The sequence below is a fragment of the Amyelois transitella genome, chromosome 23 (genome assembly GCF_032362555.1).
Source record: "Amyelois transitella isolate CPQ chromosome 23, ilAmyTran1.1, whole genome shotgun sequence".
Lineage (NCBI taxonomy): Eukaryota > Metazoa > Arthropoda > Insecta > Lepidoptera > Pyralidae > Amyelois > Amyelois transitella.
Genome location: NC_083526.1, coordinates 7,454,495 through 7,474,518, shown reverse-complemented (window position 1 = coordinate 7,474,518; position 20,024 = coordinate 7,454,495). Strand labels below are relative to the sequence as shown.

Genomic DNA, 20,024 nt, shown 5'->3' with positions numbered 1-20,024 from the left:
AGGTTTCTAGCCCATCGCCTAAAAGAGGAATCCCAAGTTTATAAGCCTATCCCTTGGTCGCCTTTAACGACATACGTGGGAAAGAGATGGGAACCACACGGCACTGAGAGAACAATCCTCGAGAAGGAATAAGACTCACCGAATACCTCTTCATGTACCTCGTCTGCGCAACCACGACCACTCTGACAAGAGTGTTCGACTTAGAAGAATTGCATTCCAGCTTTTCAAAGGAACCCATGGGTCTACCAGCATTTCAGTCATACGAGCGATACGTCTTGCTATTGTCGAATGGTCGTCCGAATCGGTTACCATGAAAACCTATAAACATATTTATCGTTTTGTTTTGTGTCGTGTGGTTCCCGGCAACAACATATTAAAAGAATAGGACTACTCCGTCTCGTAGTCGCCCAATGATGTCGTTATAGGCGACTCAGGGATAGGTTTATAAACTTGGGATTCTTTTAGGCGATGTGCTAGCAACCTGTCACTATTTCAATCTCAATTCTATCATTAAGCCGATCAGCTGAACGTGGCCTATCAGTCTTTTCGAGACTGTTGGCTTTGTCTACCCCGCAAGGGATATAGACGTGATTATATGTATGTAGTATTTATAAATAGTTATAGGTTAGGTTGTGGACTTGTGGTCAACAGGGCGCGGCGCGGTCACCCCTGGCCGTAGAAAGTTAAGAAAATATGAATCGTCAGCTTGAAGTGTGCCAGCGAGACAAGCTCGTCTATTTGCCGATAACCAGATTTAATTTATACTTTCAAAGGATGGGTTATTGCAAACGAACGTCTAATATTACGTTAACTATCTAGATTTTATTTAGTACTAACTGTTAATACCACCTACGAAAGCATAAAGGTATTTTCAAATTAACACAAGTCTCGATCTTACTTCGTGGCTAACTCAATCCGTGTAATTTATCCCGTATATATTTAATTATAACATCGTCCATATAGACTAGAAACTGGCGTCATGTTGAGCTGAATTGATCACTATGGCACTAAAATGTTGTTCAGAACTTGGTCTGATGGAAATGTAACTCGAAAGCGCATAGAAAACACTAGCTCAACTTGAATGTCTAGATTTGTTGCAGCTGAGTTTGAAACCTGACTTGTAGCTATCTAATGTACTTAGAGATCATACTGTTTCTTATTCCCGTTTTTCCCATTCCCGTGGGAAATCCAACACCTATGTAACTCCTGATGGTCTATTCTTAACATACTTACATACATATACTTATGTCACGTCACGTTATCCCGTCACGTTATCCCATGCGCGGTAGACAGAGCCAACAGTCTTGAAAAGACTGATAGGCCACATTCAGCTGTTTGGCTTTAAGATAGAATTGAGATTCAAATAGTGACAGGTTGCTAGCCCATCGCCTTAAAGAAGAATCCCAAGTTTATAAGCCTACCCCTTAGTCGCCTTTTACGACATCCATGGGAGAGAGATGGAGTGCTCCTTTTCTTATTTTCTCTTTTCTCCTTTTCTTAATGGTAGAATTGAGATTCAAATAGTGACAGGTGGGTGGTTTATTAATCTTCCACGGTTTAACGTAAATCCCGAAATCCCCTCTTAGGTTCCCCTACTACTCGTAAATCTATTCGCAACATAACTAAATTGATCGAAAGCGCAACGACAACGCCTTTCCATTCAAACAAACAGACCAACACGCAGATTTCTCACAGATATATCACAATCTGTATGAGAATGCTTTATTAAAAGTCGATTTGCAACGGTTTGCGATTGTTACCTCTAACGGCCTAATTAAGTGCAAGTAGTTACATTGGTTAACCTTTTTGTAGATAGTAAAGTTTTTAAAGTATATTACTCGAGTGTGGGCAGGTTCGAATTATTTTGTTCCGTTTTGTGAGCATATATCCGTAATTCAAATGAGAAAAGATTAGTATTTTTATGTTTGTAAAATATTTCATTTGTAAGGGGAAACAACTAAAAAAAAGAATTAGACACATTTTGACGAAACTTATAACAAACATAGAATAGTGCCGTGTGGATCCCGGCACCAATAGAAAAAATAATAGGTACACTCCATCTATTTCCCATGGATGTCAGTTGTAAAAGACAAATAAGGATAGGCTTTTAAACTTGAGATTTTTTTAATTAGTAAGAGATGGGCTAAATAGCAACCTGAGGTTAAAAGACTGGGATTAAAATACTACATGTTTTAACTAACTTAGTTCCCCGGCTTTCTCTACATTGTTAGGGCAATTACATATAAAGTAATCATTTTCGTCGTAAAGAAGTCTAAGCCTCAAATAAGAATCCCATATATTATTAGATTTTCCGTTTTTTCAAAACTGTTGGCTCTGTCAACCCCCGCAGATATAGGCGTGATTTTATTTATGTATGTAAAGTTAACCGTTTTTCCAGCCGTCTGCTCTGCATAGTCGTAAAACATGACATTACTAACAGTTGACTAAAGCAAACATTGGTCACAGTTAAAGTTCCAGTTTCTATAATACTCGAATTAATGACAGAACAACTAGATGGAACAGTTAGTGTGTACTGTTAATTCGTTCCGTTGCACCAAACATACACACATCTTGAGAAAAATGCAAGCTCATCTGTCGTACAGCCATCTCATTGCTACTGTCTAAAGGCTGGTGCACAATGTGTGCTTTACAATTTTTATTTTCTTTTATTTAAGATTGCACCTTTAAAATGTGAAAGTGAGTTTATTTGTTACCTCTGCACGCTTAAAGTTCTGTACTGTTTATAATGAATCCTTACTTAGGTTAAGACCTTGGAAAAGGACATGGGTTACTTTTTTTTTTGGTAAATCTTATGAGAACGGGACAAAATAGCTTAGGCGGCGATGCGAGAGACCAAAGTCTTACAATAACTTCAAACTATTCCTAAATTCCATACAAAATTGCATCGCTCGATTTTCAAGAATATTTTGCGGATCTCAGATTATCCTTGAAAAGATTTCATGAATAATGAATGAATATTTAATTGTAATTGTTTTGAATTATATTTACTTTCTTTCACTGAGGAGTAGAACGAGACTAACTCATACATACATTTATCACGCTTCTTTCCCGGAGGGGTAGGCAGAGACTACACATTTTCACTTGCCAGATACCTGCATACTACTTTCGCTTCATCCACATTCATAACGAGCCTTATACCTTTATTAATTTTACTTCGTCCACTTTCTAAATTACTGTTGACCTGACCTTTCACCAAAATAACATATCGTTTGTAATGTAAACTTAATGACAAAGTTAAAAACAGGACTAGCGCGAAATATTTTATTAAGAACACAAAAAAAAATACAAAAAAGTAGGTTATGACATGTGCACATATCACTATATCATCTAAATATCTTACACCTGTTTCTGAAATGGCAACTCACTGACTGACAAATGACCCGCTATGTTTCATGGGAGACTAACGGGAACAAACTAGATAAGCATTGTTATGTTTGCTTCTGTGATTTTAAAGACAATTGTAATGACAATTAAAATAAAAAAAATAAGACCACTATGTATTCTCGTGGTAGTCACATGATCTAAAAAAATTAAAACAATTATTTCATTTTTGTTGTCGACTTCATAATAGTGAAATTTTGTAGAACAAAATTAGTCAATTTAATTGCTAAAGGTTCTTTTTGCATACATACATACATTTAATCACGTCTATATCCCTTGCGGGGTAGACAGGGCGAACAGTCTTGAAAAGACTGATAGGTCACGTTCAGCTATTTGGCTTTAAGATAGAATTGAGATTCAAATACTGACAAGTTGCTAGCCCATCGCCTAAAAGAAGAATTCCTAGTTTATAAGCCTACCCCTTAGTCGCCGTTTACGACATCCATGGGAGAGAGATGGAGTGCTCCTATTCTATTTTTCTATCTGTGCCAAATGTCATTTTGTGAGTTACATCGTTACAAACAAAAATAAGAAGTATATAAATGAAAAGGACATACTAGTTTTACTAATATAACTGTCAAATTCGAAGTTTGAAGTTTAACATGTGTTTGCACTTAGTCAGGATTTTTTGGAATACCCATGGAAGTAAAATTTATGGGATTTTACAATTTTAACGAGGAGTATACTGTCACATAAATAATGTAATGCGACAAAGGGTTTCGTTATAAACTGAACCAATAATGATAATAAACTGTATCTACCAAATAACGATGGAATATTCTTTAAAGTAATTAAAGTTGATAAGTACATCAATCAGCGGAGAGTACCGCCGGAATCGAACAATGGTACTTAACGGTTGTAATCTCGGCGCAAGTCCAAAACACTATAGGAATTTGCTAAATCGTAATAGAGGGTACAGTTACGTTGTTTATAAATTGGCCTAAGTGATAAGCGATGAACGAGATTTGATTCAAAATTATGCACGAATAATTCTTTATGATAAAATAAGATAAATCTTGTTTTAACAATAATTGAAGTCTGAAAAACTAACTAACACTAAGTAAATTTTTTTTAAAAGTCCCACTGAAATTATATACGTGCCATGTGTTTCCCGGCACCAATACAAAAAAGAATAGGACCACTCCATCTCTTTCCCATGGATGTTGTAAAAGGCGACTAAGGGTTAGGCTTACATACTTGGGATTCTTTTTTCGACGATGGCCTAGCTACCTGTCACTATTTGAATCTCAATTCTATCATTAAGCCAAATAGCTGAACGTGGCCATTCACTCCATCAAGACTGTTGGCTCTATCTACCCCGCGGGATATAGACGTGACCATATGTATGTAAATTTTACAAGCAAGTTTTTCAAATAATCAAAAAAAAAAACGGTAATTTTAGCGGCTAACGCTTCAGTTCATAACTTAGGTGGTAACCGACCATCTCCACCACCTGTCGTCGCCATTAACGATGGTAGATCACCGTCTGAGTCAATACTGACGGAAACACAGTTTTTATGTGAATAACTGTGGTTTTTCGGCTGGAGTGGTGGACAGAGTTTGCTGTTTTTTGGAGGTATTATTGTTCTACAGCGGTTAGGCTTTAAATTAGAGTAGTTTAGTAGGTACTGTTATGTAATAATAATATTTTTATTTATTCTCTCATATAGAAATTATACAGGTAGATAATAATTAGGTGAAGCCATGAAGTTACAACAGCAGTGATCTTTGTGAGAGATTGGTTACAGTACTAGGAAAACTTGAATGACAGATTACCTTAAAAACTGTTCTATAAGTATATTCGGCGGCAGTGACGTAAAAAGCTTTGATGAAAGGACTAATCACTCTTCATTTAGGGATTGAGTTATTATTATGAAATCTTTTAATATTTTCCAAATGTCTAAATATTTTTTGCTTATTAGGTCGCGTTTTCTACCAAGTAAGATTCCAGTATGTCTGTCTCGTATAAAAGCTTTATAATTTGACTGAATTATTACTTTTTTCCCTAAATATCTTTCTATATATGTCACTAATGATGTAATTTAAGTTGTAGAAAACTTGTATCGGTGAGGTGGGATCGAAATCTTTTTTGATCAGTGCCAACCATGGCTTACGTGTCCCTTTATCATACCGGTGTCTTTTTCATATACCTCGGAACTGTAATTTCCTGATACTGAAAGGATATGGAGCAATCAATGCATGTAAGTCTTATTTCTCTTTCCAGATAAACCTCAAATAACCACTTGGTCTTCCAAAAACGATGGGCTAGCGCTCATGCAGCTCACAACCATGAACGAAAGCCGCGAGCGAATCAGACGCGAGCGAGAGAGGGAGAAGAACACGTACACTTCTCCTCGTCTTGCATTACGTCGCGTCCTGCTATTGGCTGAAGGGAGACAGTTCAGAGAAGCCGCTGCAGTGCTGGCGAGGCTCGGGCCGGGGGTGCTGCAGAGCGTGGCTTCGGAGCTGCCGATAGATTTGATGGTGGAGGCGCTCCCGCATTCAGCGCATCTCATTGAGACGCTCTTGAACAGGTGAGTGATGAAACTCAGCATGCTTCTGAAGCAATGTTTGATACGCCACAAGATAGATCTGGAGCAATATTTGCAAAGCAAGATGATAAGCCGTTGGGTAATCAGACGATAGAGTCACTGTATATATATATGTCATGTGAAATTACCTAGATTAGTTAGTAAGTTAAATCAAGACCGTAAATGCAAAATTACGCAATAACTACGGATTGGTCTAACTTCCTACTCAACATTGCACAGACAGCTATTCTTGTGGCATTGCGCCTAATCTTCAGAAAGGTTTTCAGTTTGTGGTGGTGAAGCCCAAAACGTCGCATCTTCGCTATATGTATAATAAGATAAAAATCCAATAATAAAATCAAATGTTGAATGTATGTCATGTCCAGAGTATACTCTAGACTATTAAGCATGTTTATGCGGAAGGGCCTCCACAGGGAAGTATTTTGGTCCCTGCGTTAATTATTTTTCAAATTTCCCACTCTAGACTGGCACTCTTTACACATTGATTGTGATAATGAATGAATGATAACTTATCTATTCAACTGACCACAATCGTAAACAATTTGGACAACTGGTAAAGAAACATGCAAACCCCATGTTCATGCATACTAAAACTATTGACTAGTTTTTGCTTAGGTATTTTTGGTCTTATTAAGTCATGAATAAAAAATGTTCTTTTATTGCCCAAAGAGCGTAACCAGCGAAGCATATCTGTAATAAACATCCATGACGTACCTCTAACATTAAACACACGGGTATTTTTGAGGAAACACGCTTGGCCGCTATTATTATAATTCACTTATATTCACAAAGGAAGGTCGAGTGTGAAATTCTTTGTAAATACATATAAATATGAAAGCAAAAACAACGAAAACGAGGAAACTAGGCGAGAACTATGAACTTATAACGTCAATAATTCTACATTTAATTAGAAGTGTTAGATATAGATTATGATAAATAAAAGAGATGCTGTCTTAAAATATTAAAAATAATAAAGGTGAGAATGAAGAACTGAGAGAAGTTTTCGCTGCACCAATTAAATTTTTCATACTATTGACACAATATTTTATTCCGTCGAATTAAACGTACAGTTATATATGAGGAGTAACATAGAATATATTAAATTTAATGAAGTATATCTTATTTTCGGTAGAATCCGAACCACAGGATAATTATTTTATTTATATGAATGTTGCAGCAATTAAGAATTAGTGCATAAATATTTCTCAACATATTATAAATACAGAAGCTGTAGTAACTTATCAATTCGATTAGGTCGAATTCACTTTCGAATTTGCAAATATCTTCGTCGCTGATGCGGAGACTATGCATAATATTAACCTGAATGTTAAACATGATCTTTGACTTGTCCATTATCAAGAAAGTAGGGTGCTGCATTATGTATTTTGCACAAATAATATTAGCCTTGAAATCATAATTTCACCTAGATAAGTGTGTTATATGATTGTTAAACTTAAAGTGTTATCCGTAAGTAAAATTATCATGCATTAAGAATTCATATAAGACAGTTGCATTGACCCTTAAATGTAGATTTAAATTCCCTAAGTTTAAATAATCAAAGCTTTAAGGTGAGGAAAAATATCATAAGAGAGAGATTAGTTTGTTTTGTTCAATTACCTGATTTATAGTATTGAAGGGAGTCAAGAACCAGGTGCTGTTAGAGCATACCATCACGCCTTTTTTCCATTGGGGTAGGCAGAGACTATGAATTTCCACTTGCTGCGATCCTTATAGACCTCTCCAGCTTCCTCCACACTCATTACTCTTTTAAAAAATTTAAGCATGTACAGACAGCGTGTCGCGACTTGTTCTAAACTATCTAGTGACGGGTTGCTGAAGAAGACTTAAATAACTTAGTTCTCAACGCAGTAATTCATAACGTAACTACATATAATAAGCAGGGAAATTGTGCCCGATACGCAACACCAAACGCAACGATATAAAAAATCATCTGTAATAAAAGAGGTGTACAATTTAGTTATAATCTCAGACGTGTGTGGTTCCAACACATTATTCTGAAGCTAACGCATGATTACCCTTGTACATGCTCTCATAACTTGGATGGTAATTGTGACGCCTACACTCTGGTTTCGAAGTTTTTTTCTTGTTACAAGCAGTTTGTAGAAGAAATTCCTGCTGTTCTACATAAAGAAGATTGTTGTATAAAGGAAGCGCATTAGAAATATATTTATTTTCAAAATAGGATAGATAGGTATCACTAAATGACGTCAACACAATTTGTAATAACATCTACTACCACAACGTAGGATTAGAAGAAGCGGGCATTAACATTATAATTATCCTTGCTCTATAAGTATGTGCCTTGTTTGCTATTTTTACAAATACCACTAAATGTTAAACCTCTATATCGCTTGCGGGGTAGACAGAGTCTCAGAAAGATTGAAAGGCTACGATCGGCTGTATGGCTTCATGATAGAATTGAGAATTGAGAAATCCAAAGTTTATAAGCATATCCCTTATTTAAAGCCAATGGCAATTGAAGTAGTTTGAACTGAAATGTACAAAATGATACGCAATAAATAAATTGAAATTAAAATTATTCTTAACATAATTACGCGCATTTTGGTGATTAACGTGTGCCATAAAATAAAAATCTGCAGACATCTTTTTGTCCTGGCAAGATTTAAAATATAAAACGAGATTCAATTAGTAGATAGATTCAATTTAAACTTTTATTTAATGAACTCACTACAGGATATAAAGAATAATGAGCGACCACACAGCCAGATGGACTATATAGACCAAAAAAGGTTTAACAAGTCGAAAACCTGACTTGCGAAAATGAAATTGCAACGAAATTTCACGAAACAAAAAAGCCGTCGAAATATGCCCTCTGTGTCGGGTCCAAATTCTTAAAGACGTGTTTTCGGGAAGTAACGAAAGTGTCTGGACCGGTCGGACGCTTTCTCGCGAGATTTATAGCAGAGAACTGGTATCTTTGAGGTCGCGTTTTTATGTTATAGTTGTAGTTTAAAGTTTACACGTTTACCTATGACTCTTATTTCTGTTTCATACAAGCCGTTTTGAGTTTTTGTAGCTTTCCGTTTTACGGTATAAATGTTCTCCTTCATAATTTTATGTTTAGTGCTAGCAAGTTCCTTAACGACTGTTATAAAGTAAATTTGATTTGTGTCTTAAAAATATAAACACGTTCAGTTGTATGGTTTAATGATGGAATTGAAATTCAAATAGGTTAGGTTGCTAGTCCATCGCCCGCAAGAGGAATCCTAAGTTTACAAGCCTTTCCCTTAGTATTTTACGACATCTGTGGAAAAGATATTGTTCTATTCGACAAGACTGTTGGCTCTGTCTACCCCTCAAGGGACATAGGCGTGTATGTATGTAAATATAAACAGAATACATATTGTAGGCCTCTATGGTGCAGTGGTAAAGTGCTTGGCATCATAGTCACAAGGATTTAAACATGATAGAAGAAGGAATATAATTAAAATTGCCTTGCGTCTTATATGTTTATCACTAAAGTTAATTTTTAAAACATATGCTTTTATATTAGTTAGATCTTGCTCAAACAGAGTGACATGCCACAAAATCCTATCAATTCCGAAATAGTCCAGACATTTTTATAATATTTATTAATTTGCAAGCAAAAGAGTACGGATTATGGCAATTTGAAACGTGCAAGTAGTCTTTCTATTACCCTTTACGAAAGAAGTGTGATGTACGCATTTTTTGCAAGTCTTTTTCAGTGTGAGGTCATTGATTTATAGTTAGTTTGTTTGTAAACTCTTTATTGCACATACAAATAAATATAACCAATTTCAAAACAGTCATTGGATTTAGAAGAATATGTATAAAGGCAGACTTAGCCCAATCGGGATTTCTTCCAGTCATCCAAATTTATAGTTTTTATATACATACATAAAACCACCCCTTTTTCCCGGAGGGGTAGGCAGAGACTACATCTTTTCACTTGCCGCGATCTTTTTTTACTTTATATTGTTCTTAAGTTATTGCAGATACATACTATAATTTCCAAAGTGATTCTAGAATTCTCCAGGAAATCTTGAAACCATGCACATTAATGGAGTGATGAGTTTGATACCATCATGTCAGTCCATCTGGCTCCACTCATTATGTGCCATTAGAACATACTGATGTAATTTGTAGCACAGAGTAGATACAGGCAGAGGCCAAGCTTTTTTGACATACATACGCACATATATACATATATTTCATAAAGCCAAACAACTCAACGTGGCCTATCAGTCTTTTGAAGACTTTTGACTCTGTCTACCCCACAAGGGATATAGATGTGACTATATGTATGTATGTATCTGAAGCGAGTTATTGTCACGCAGACAGACGACTTGTTTAATGGGCAATCTGTATTTACCTCTGTCGTAAATCTACTCTAAGTTCCGATGGTTTTATAAAAAGTTGTATAATAGTCATACACTGCGCACGCGAGTCAAAGATCAGCTTTGATAGCTTTCGACGAGAGCTTTTACATTTTTTGTAGGTACTTCGAATCGGTGAGAGCAACCGGTTTTACTTAGGTGCACAAAAATGGTGTTATGTACGTTATGTAATTGTTATGTTTGGTGTTTTTGCGCATCTTCCTTACCGAAATTGTATTAGGTATTTGTTTTGGGATTAAATCACCGTATACTAAGTCGTAATATCTATACTAATATTATAAAGCTGAAGAGTTTGTTTGTTTGTTGTTTTGTTTGAACGCGCTTATCTCAGGAAATACTGGTTCGAATTGAATAATTCTTTTTGTGTTGAACAGACCATTTATCGAGGAAGGCTTTAGGCTATATAACATCACGCTGAAACTATAAGGAGGGACAAAATAATGGAGAATGTGAAAAAAATCGGGAAAAATTATTCATCCTTGAGAGCTTCAATGATGCCCAAAATAACTATTCCACATGGACGAAATCGCGGGCACAGCTAGTATATTATAGAATTATCACTCAGGCAACCAAACTGACTAACTAATTGAACGTTACACGTGTAACTTATGTATCCAGACAAAAATATGAAAGCGCAACCCAAACATTTCAAAAACCATTTTGATTTATACTTCTTATCATATTTGTTGGCGTTTGCATTCGATTATTCTTACGCCAAATGTCGTTAGCGATTTCACTCACGCGATTATCGATACATATATCAATCGATTCGTGTACTCGATGCAATCAATAAAAACGGCAGCTTTGACAGTGACGACTTTAGGAAATTGAAAGTGAATCTGGTTTTATAAAGTGATTACGCAAGGTAGAAACTGAATGACCAGTATTGAATAAGGAATGTCAAGATTTAGAAAATGTACTTTTATGTAGGTACGTCATGCAAAAGGTCAGGTCTTGAGAGTTGTGAATGTAGATGAAGCAAAAGAATTATGCAGGGATCGTTTTTTGTGGTTTTTAATTATTAAGTGGAACGATTTAATATCTGCCTACCTCTCCAAGAAAAAGATGTATATTGAACTAGCTGTCCCGGCAAACGTTGTTTTGCCATAATAAATAATTTTTAAGTAATTTCAAGTTAAAAAAAAATGTTAAGGGTGGACAACCCTTATCACTAAAGGGTATAAAAAATAAATGTTGGCCGATTTTTAGACCTACTCAATATGCTCACAAAATTTCATGAGAATCGGTCAAGCCGTTTCGGAGGAGTAAGGGAACGAACATTGTGACACGCGAATTTATATATCCTTAAATATTATAAATGCGTTTGTGAGTATGTCAGGATGTCAGTATGGATGTTTGTTACTCTTTCACGCAAAAACTACTGAACCGATTACAATGAAAAGCTAAAGACCGAGAATAACATATAGGCTTCTTTTTATCCCGGAGTCCCCGCAGTAATAATTCCACGCAGACGAAGTCGCAGGCGGCCTCTAGTAAGATATACAAACATCATAAAAGTCGTCTTCTCTATCAAGAAGTCGATGCACTATCTTCACCCGACCGCGTCGCTCCGTTCCACGCTATCGGGCGCACGAAATTCTTTTTTTTTATAGTTAAAAAAGTTTATAATCTGTGCTATTGATCTTTGGATCCAGTAAAAAAAATATTTCACACGTTCCAAAGTTTATAATGTGTGCTGTGCTATTGATCTTTGAAGCCAATAAAAAAATATTTCAAGCATTCCATGAATGAGAAAAGCTAAGCGTACGACAGTTTGTCAGTATTTTGTATTTTTTATTTTAATCAGAATTAACTATTATTTAACCGTAAGCGTAAGTACCTAAATAACATACACACATATAATCACGTCTATATCCCTTGCAGGGTAGACAGAGCAAGCTGTCTTAAAACGACTGATAGGCCACTTTCAGCTGTTTGTCTTTGCTTTAGTACTTAAACTTTAAAATAATTTCTACGGAAAAGAGGTGTTACTTATCTACAGATTTTTAAAAATTAATTGGTTAATTGTAGGTCATATTGTCATGATTGGTACGGTTCAAATTGGTATGAAACACGTGCCAGTTTGCCTCTCAATTCCACAGTTATATGTTCCCGATTATCGAGTTCTAGACATTGTTGATTATAGGCAGGATAGTATCTGACATTCACATAATTTGGCGAGCGTTAAAAGTGAACGAAAGTGCCGGAGACACGCTAATCAGAGAACCAATACGACATAACATTTGACACGTTAGCTAAGTTGGTGTCCTACAACCGAGTAACTTAGAAAGTTACCAATCTTTACTTAGAAAACCATTTTTTAGCTGTGTTGGCGGAATATCGTAAAAGTATCAATAAATATAAGTAAGACCTTGGTCTTCTAACCAGGGCCCGTCTTAGGCATTCATAAAATAAAGCCTCTTTACCGGAGGGGTAGCAAGAGACTACGTTATTCTTGATCTGAGTAATCTGTACATCACACGGGACTGGAAATTAACAGGACTTTTCAATTTACGCGGGCAAAAGCGCGGGTATACCCTAGTGATCTTATAACTTTCCTACATACATATGTACATATAATCACGTCTATATACCTACCTAACGGGGAAGACAGAGCCACCAGTCTTGAATAGGCCACGCTCAGCTGTTTGGCTTAGTGTTAAAATTAAGATTCAAATAGTGACAGGTTGTTAGCCCATCGCCTAAAAGAAGAATCCCAAGTTTATAAGCCTAATGGTTAAAGTCTTTTTATTTTCTAATGGTGCTGGGAACCACACGGCACAAAAATTTCCTGTTTATTAAAATTCTACCTAATTAATAACTTCCTCTCTCAACTGCGTCTTTCATTTCCCATATAATCATATAATTATAATCTGTAAATACTTACATAATGTAGCGGTAACATCCCAATGAATTGTCTATGCTTAGTCATTCATCATTTACATTAATGTCTATGCAATTCTCGCTTCTTTCTTGTGATTGTTATCGAATAGTTTCTTTGTTACTGAATAGAACCGTTTAGTGACGTCATCAAAATGAAATAACATTGATTTAATAGTTTAAGTACATACATAAAGAAGATCGTGGCAAGTGGAAAGAGGTAGTCTCTGCCTACCCCTCCGGGAAAGAGGCGTGATTTTATGTATGTATGTATGTATAAAGTCCACGTTCAGCTGTTAGGCTTTATGATTGATTTGAAGTACCGTGTGGTTTCTGGACCAATAAAAAAAACAACCACTCTTTCCCATGGATGTCGTAATAGGCGATTAATGGATAGGCTTATAAACTTAGGATTCTTTTTATGGGCGTTGAACTAGCAACCTGTTACTATTTGAATCTAAACTCTATCATTAAGCCAAACAGATGAACGCGGCCTATCAATCTCTTTAGTCGTCAGCTCTGTCTACCCCGCCAGTTATATAGACGTAATTATACTTGTAACATGAAGTCAGCGGTGCGCAACCGTAGGTTCCGACCAGCTGCGTGCGACCTCTGATCGAGGATCAATGACACCAGTCTCCCTTGAGCTTGGATTACGTTTAATCCGTATCACTATACTAGTGTGCCGTGTGGTTTAGTGGGCCCGGCACCAATACAAAAACGCAGTGCTTACAAACTTGGGATTCTTTTTTAAGCGATGTGTAAGCAAACTGTCACTATTTGAATCTCAATTCTATACATACATACATATGGTCACGTCTATATCCCTTGCGGGGTAGACAGAGCCAACAGTCTGGAAAAGACTGAAAGGCCACGTTCAGCTATTTGGCTTAATGATAGAATTGAGCCAAATAGCTGAGTGTGGCCTGTCAGTCTTTTCAAGACTGTTGGCTCTGTCTACCCCGCTAGGGATAAAGACGTGACCATATGTATGTATGTATGTATACTACGAGTAGAGTACGCTCCCGTCTCCACGCGAGCAAACCGAGTTACAAACAAATTTAATCCCCGGGCCCAATTTCGCTATAATCTATTATGGTGTGGTTCCCGGCACCAATAGAAAAAAGAATAGGACCACTCCATCTCTCTCCCATGGATGTCGTAAAAGGCGACTAAGGGCTAGGCTTATAAACTTGGTATTCTTCTTTTGGGCGATGGGCTAGCAACCTGTCACTGTTTGAATCTCAATTCTATCATTAAGCCAAACAGTACTAAAAGTCTACTAAAAGTAAACTATCAGTCTTTGCAAGACTGTTGGCTCTGTCTACCCCGCAAGGTATATAGACGTGATAATATGTATATGTTATTTATTTATTTTATTTGATACCAATAATAAGGGAATTGTGATAAAATAACGTACGCAAAGCGACATTTTGTGGCGACATTCACCTTGGTCTGATTTCCGTAAAGCATATAAGCTCATAAAAAAAGCTAAGAAGCAAATTAATAAATCAAATATGTTATCTGAACGTGGCCCATCACTATTTTTAAGATTGTTGGCTCTGCCTACCCCGCGAGGGATATAGACGTCCGATGAAAATGCTGCAGTGTAGTTTGTTCCGCGGCTTCTCCTACCCATGCGCTTTGGAAGCGGTAGTAATTGTAATTGGATTCAAGTTTTGTGACGTCACTGAGTGATACCTTGTATAAAATTTGGAGAATAAATCTATTACATACATACATATGGTCACGTCTATATCCCTTGCGGGGTAGACAGAGCCAACAGTCTTGAAAAGACTGAATAGCCACGTTCAGCTTTTTGGCTTTATGATAGAATTGAGATTCAAATAGTGACAGGTTGCTAACCCATCGCCAAAAAAAGAATCCCTAGTTTGTAAGCCTATCCCTTAGTCGCCTTTTACGACATCCATGGGTAAGAGATGGAGTGGTCCTATTATTTTTAGTATTGGTGCCGGGAACCACACGGCAATAAATCTATTCTATTCTATTATATGTATGTATGTATGTATGTAATCATTGTCAGCCATCGATTGCTATGTAGCATACTGAACTATAACGGGTTGAGCACCACTGCCCCTGTTCCCACACGCCGCTTCCCATATCACTAAATAAAATAAAAACAATTATTAAACTTTTTGTCTGTCTGTCTGTGATGACGACGGTACAGTTAGATATTCAAGAATGACTTGGTTAGGCATTCCTAGTTTTTTTTTTAATTGTTGAAACAGTTTTTTTTTGGAAACAAGACTTTATGAACGGACTTACTTAAACTGTAGTTACCAGCACGGCACTGTAGAATAAGCCCACGCTTTTGTGTTGATGTCGTATTAGGCGACTCAGGTATTCCCTTAGTCGGTTAAGCGTAGAGATTCCTTCGGCCAATGAGGTAGCAACCTGACTCTAACATTTCCGTTTTTCGAGACTGTTTGCTCTGTATAACGGATACAGACGTGATACTGATCAATGGTATTCATACAACGTGCTTATCCATTTCTGAGCAGATGAGCCATTAAATACGTCTGCATCATCACATAACTTAAAACTACAATTCTTTAGATCTTTACCCAGACTCTCATACTCAAACTCTTTTCCCAGATTAATATCCCTGGAGATATCACCCCGGCCGGAGGTGCAATGCGAGGCAGTGGCATGGCGGTTGGTGGGACTCCTCGGCAGCGACCAGGGTTCAGGTCTGAGGGCCAGGACTGCGAGGCTGGCAACCGCCTTGGTGCACTATACACCAGACACGAAGGAGGCGATAGATGCAAGAAGGAGGCAGTTGGATGCCGCAGTCCAAGGTAACTGGGTCTTTAAACTTCTTTTATTTATCTACTTATTTAGAATTGAAGAAGTATGCAGTGTGGTTCCCGGCACCATAAGAATAGGACTACTCCATCTCTTTCCCATGGATGTCGTAAAAGGTTTGAATCTCAGTTCTATCATTAAGCCAAACAGCTGAACGTGGCCTATCAGTCTTTTTGAAACTGTTGGCTCTGTCTACCCCACAAGGGATATAGATGTGATTATATGTATGTATGTATGTATGCAGGGGTCGTGGCAAGTGGAAAGATATGGTCTCTGCCTACCCTTCCGGGAAAGAAGCGTGATTTACGTATGTACTTAGGATTGAAATTACCCGTTTTTACGCGGTGGAAACTCTTCAATTTAGAAAAAGTTCTTTTCTCGTCATGCCCTGGCTGGGATTTGAACTCGGGACCCACTGTGTCACTGGCAAGCGCTTTGCCACTGCGCCAAAGAGGCCGTCAAAGAAGCAGCGAAAATACGTAATATAATTAAATCTTCAAACGTAAAAGCAACCAGATTCCGACTTTAATTGGAGATAATCTTCTGCAGGGTACTAATTTAAACCAGTTAGTTGCAGCATTATGACATGGTGTTACATAATCAAGTAACAGTAATTTGGATAAACAAAATTTTTACGGCGGGCGTTACAAACTACATGATAATGAAAGCTTTGAGAGAGCGTCCGCTTTAGTGTTTGAGGTGTCAGACTTGTAAACGAGGGGTGTGGGTTGGAATTTAACTGCGTCATTGTATAATAATAATTGAATGTTTCTTTTCTGAGTGACGTATATATTACTTTAACATACATACATACATACATACATATGATCACGTCTATATCCCTAGCGAGGTAGACAGAGCCACCAGTCTTGAAAAGACTGATAGGCTACGCTCAGCTGTTAGGCTTAGTGATAGAATTGAGATTCAAATAGTGACAGGTTGCTAGCCCATCGCCTAAAAGAGGAATCCGAAGTTTATAAGCCTATCCCTTAGTCGCCTTTTACGCCATCCGTGGGAAAGAGATGGAGTGGTCCTATTCTTTTTTGTAATGGTGCCGGGAACCACACGGCACGATTACTTTGAATGAATGACAATCTGTAAATTCAGGCAACTGTAGTTATAATTATAACCTCTTACTGTTGTTACATGACAAAAATGAAGACAAAATTGAATTGCTATATTCCGGACTAAGTCCATAATAATTTTAAATGCATAATGTAACAGCAAATGAAAGCAGACTATCCGATACATTTCATCTTTATCGCTTACGGGGTAGACAGAGCCAATAACCTTGAAAAGACAAAGACCACGTTTATCTGTATGTCTCAAGTTTAGAATAATAAGAAGCCAACAAATTATGGAATTTGAAAGCCAAATACATAATATGTGTTTACACAGTTACTTCTTAAACAATAAATCAACATTTAAAGTAGCGAGATACAATTATTCACGGGTTGGTGATGGTAATATTATCATTTGTCACGGCGAGATGATCACACATTACATGCTTTCACTCAACTATTTATAGATAAAACTTGAAGTAGCCGTAATAATATGTTGCTTTGATAAATTATCAAGTGCCGATGAAGCAGTTGGAAGTATGGCTTAACAGCGCACCCATTTCTAGGTACACGGAATCAAATCCACTGATGCTCATTACATACCAATAGATTCTAATACGAGTTAGGTTGCGGAGGTCAGATGGGAGTCGCTTCGTGTAAAAACCTGACTCACCCAATCCAGGGTCAAAGACAGAATGGTAGGGATGCAACCGGGACAAGCCAGGAGGAAGAAAATTTTCTAAGTAACAAACATTAGTTAACGATCCTTAATGTAAGGACAAGGACAAGATCGTCAATATAACTTAATTTAGGCTCCTCTTTCAGAGGGAAGTCCTATGTAGAGTAGTCTACGAGTGGGATTGGATTTTTATAGCACAGACTAAACATGAGATATTTCTTTATGGGCTAGCAATCCGTCACTATTTCATCAACTCACCAACAAGAATCTGAATGTGGCCCTCGACTATTGGCTCTGTCTACCCCATTAATGATACGATCATGGTTTAAACGTACATTTGCTTGTAAGCATCTATGCACGTTTTTAAGTAGAGTTGCATTATTAGTGAATTTTCCGGGTAACTAAATAAAAGCTGAAAACTTTTCAAGCGTTATATATTTTCGTTTCGGTCTGTGAATGCGTAATAACAGCTGCTACGATCTACACCTTTATTATCTCTTAAACCTTATAAATTTAATTCGGCGTATAATGAGCCAAGAAATTGGTTTCACATAAATTTTTACGGGCCATTTCGCACGAGATCATTTTAAAACGTTATCATTATGAGAGCAATTATTTTGGTGCCTTAATAAGGTTTTGTGTTTAATTGATAATTGTTTTACCTGGTCATAATTCTTATAGAAATCTATTATTATTACGAATTATTACAAGATTTATTATTATGAATTATTTTCTCGGGCGTTCGATAGAACTTCATCTTTGAACCATTTGTCGACAGATTTCTAGTTCTTTTTTTTTTGATAAATTATTTAAACTTTTCAAGTTATTGTTGTCTTGTTGCCGAATCTCCCGATGTTGAAAAATTATTAAGAAAAGAAATTTCAACGAAAATGAGTACGGATTAACAATCCGTCAATCTAAAAATTTTGTCTTATTATTAAATTCATAATTAAAGGAGTAAAAGACCTGATGTTAAACATAAACTACATTTTGGCGGACAAAGTCGCCGGTAACAGTAAGTTTTACACAGAGTTGATGATGAAGGGCAATCTTATTTTGGTGTAACTTATAACAGATTGCAGAAGGAAATGATATAAAAAAGCCATCAGCGATAAACGATAAAAACACGCGTGTTCCGCAAGACCAAGGTTTGATTCCCGGCGTGGCTAATCTGGCTTCCTTTGATGATGAGATGTTATTTCAGATAACTTTGTGTTAAGTTGCGCAATTTCATGGTTTTGATGGCGTGTTAATTTTTGTTGTAAGTAAAAAAGTATAACAAGGTCGTGTTTGCAAGACTTCCTATGTAAGGCAAGCTGGGAAATCATGGCCCATTAGTGGGAAGGTAGACTTAGGAAGTTATATATTTCTATTTCTAATTATACCTTTAATATACATATCTATGATATATATAATTATATTTTTAATATCGACCGTGTGGTTCCCGGCACCATTAGAAAAAGAATACTACTCCATCTCTTTCCCACGGATGTCGTAAAAGGCGACTTGGGGAATAGGCTTATAAACTTGGGAATCTTCTTTTGTGCGATGGGCTAGCAACCTGTCACTATGTGAATCTCAATTTTATCACTAAGCCAAACAGCTGAGCGTGGCCTATCAGTCTTTTCAAGACTGGTGGCTCTGTCTAGGATAAGACGTGACCATATGTATGTATGAAAGACAAAAAACCTTGGCATACTTACGCTTATGCTTGCAGGAAAGCGTTGGGCTAGCAACCTATCCCTATTTCAATCTCAATTCTCTTCATCATTAAGCCATACATCTGAACGTGGTCTTTCAGTTATGGCGCCTCAGATTTATAAGGGAAGAAATATAAAAGAATTCTTTGGAGATGCTGGATAACTGCTCCTCTATAAGGTACCTTTTTATTCCAGGACTGGGCACTCATGGCCTGACGGCAGACTCTTCAGGTACCCTCATCTCCCTCCACGTGGCGATGAAGAATGAGCTTCAAAGACATGTGGACGTGTATAAACAGGCGCTGCACAAGCTGGAGGAGCTGGTATGTTTATATCATCGTTAAGACTATCTTATACTATCTGTATTTAAGAGTCATAATTGGATAAAGTTATGTCATTAGAGTTATGAATGTGGATGAAGCGAAGGAAGTATGCAGAGATCGTGGCAAGTGGAAAGAGGTAGTCTCTGCCTACCCCTCCGGTAAAGAGACGTGATTTTATGTATGTATGTATGTAATTGGATA

At 37.0% G+C, this 20,024-nt stretch overlaps 1 protein-coding gene across 1 annotated transcript in view; it reads left to right on the top strand.

Moving 5' to 3' along the window:
- LOC106139274 (uncharacterized) overlaps window positions 1-20,024 on the top strand; it is a 38,324-nt gene that overhangs the window by 4,884 nt on the left and 13,416 nt on the right. The window contains exons 2-4 of the mRNA XM_013340684.2: window positions 5,627-5,936; window positions 15,851-16,053; window positions 19,696-19,823. Coding sequence (XP_013196138.2) covers window positions 5,677-5,936; window positions 15,851-16,053; window positions 19,696-19,823 — 591 coding nt within the window. The 5' untranslated portion in view covers window positions 5,627-5,676. The remainder of the gene's footprint in view (window positions 1-5,626; window positions 5,937-15,850; window positions 16,054-19,695; window positions 19,824-20,024) is intronic.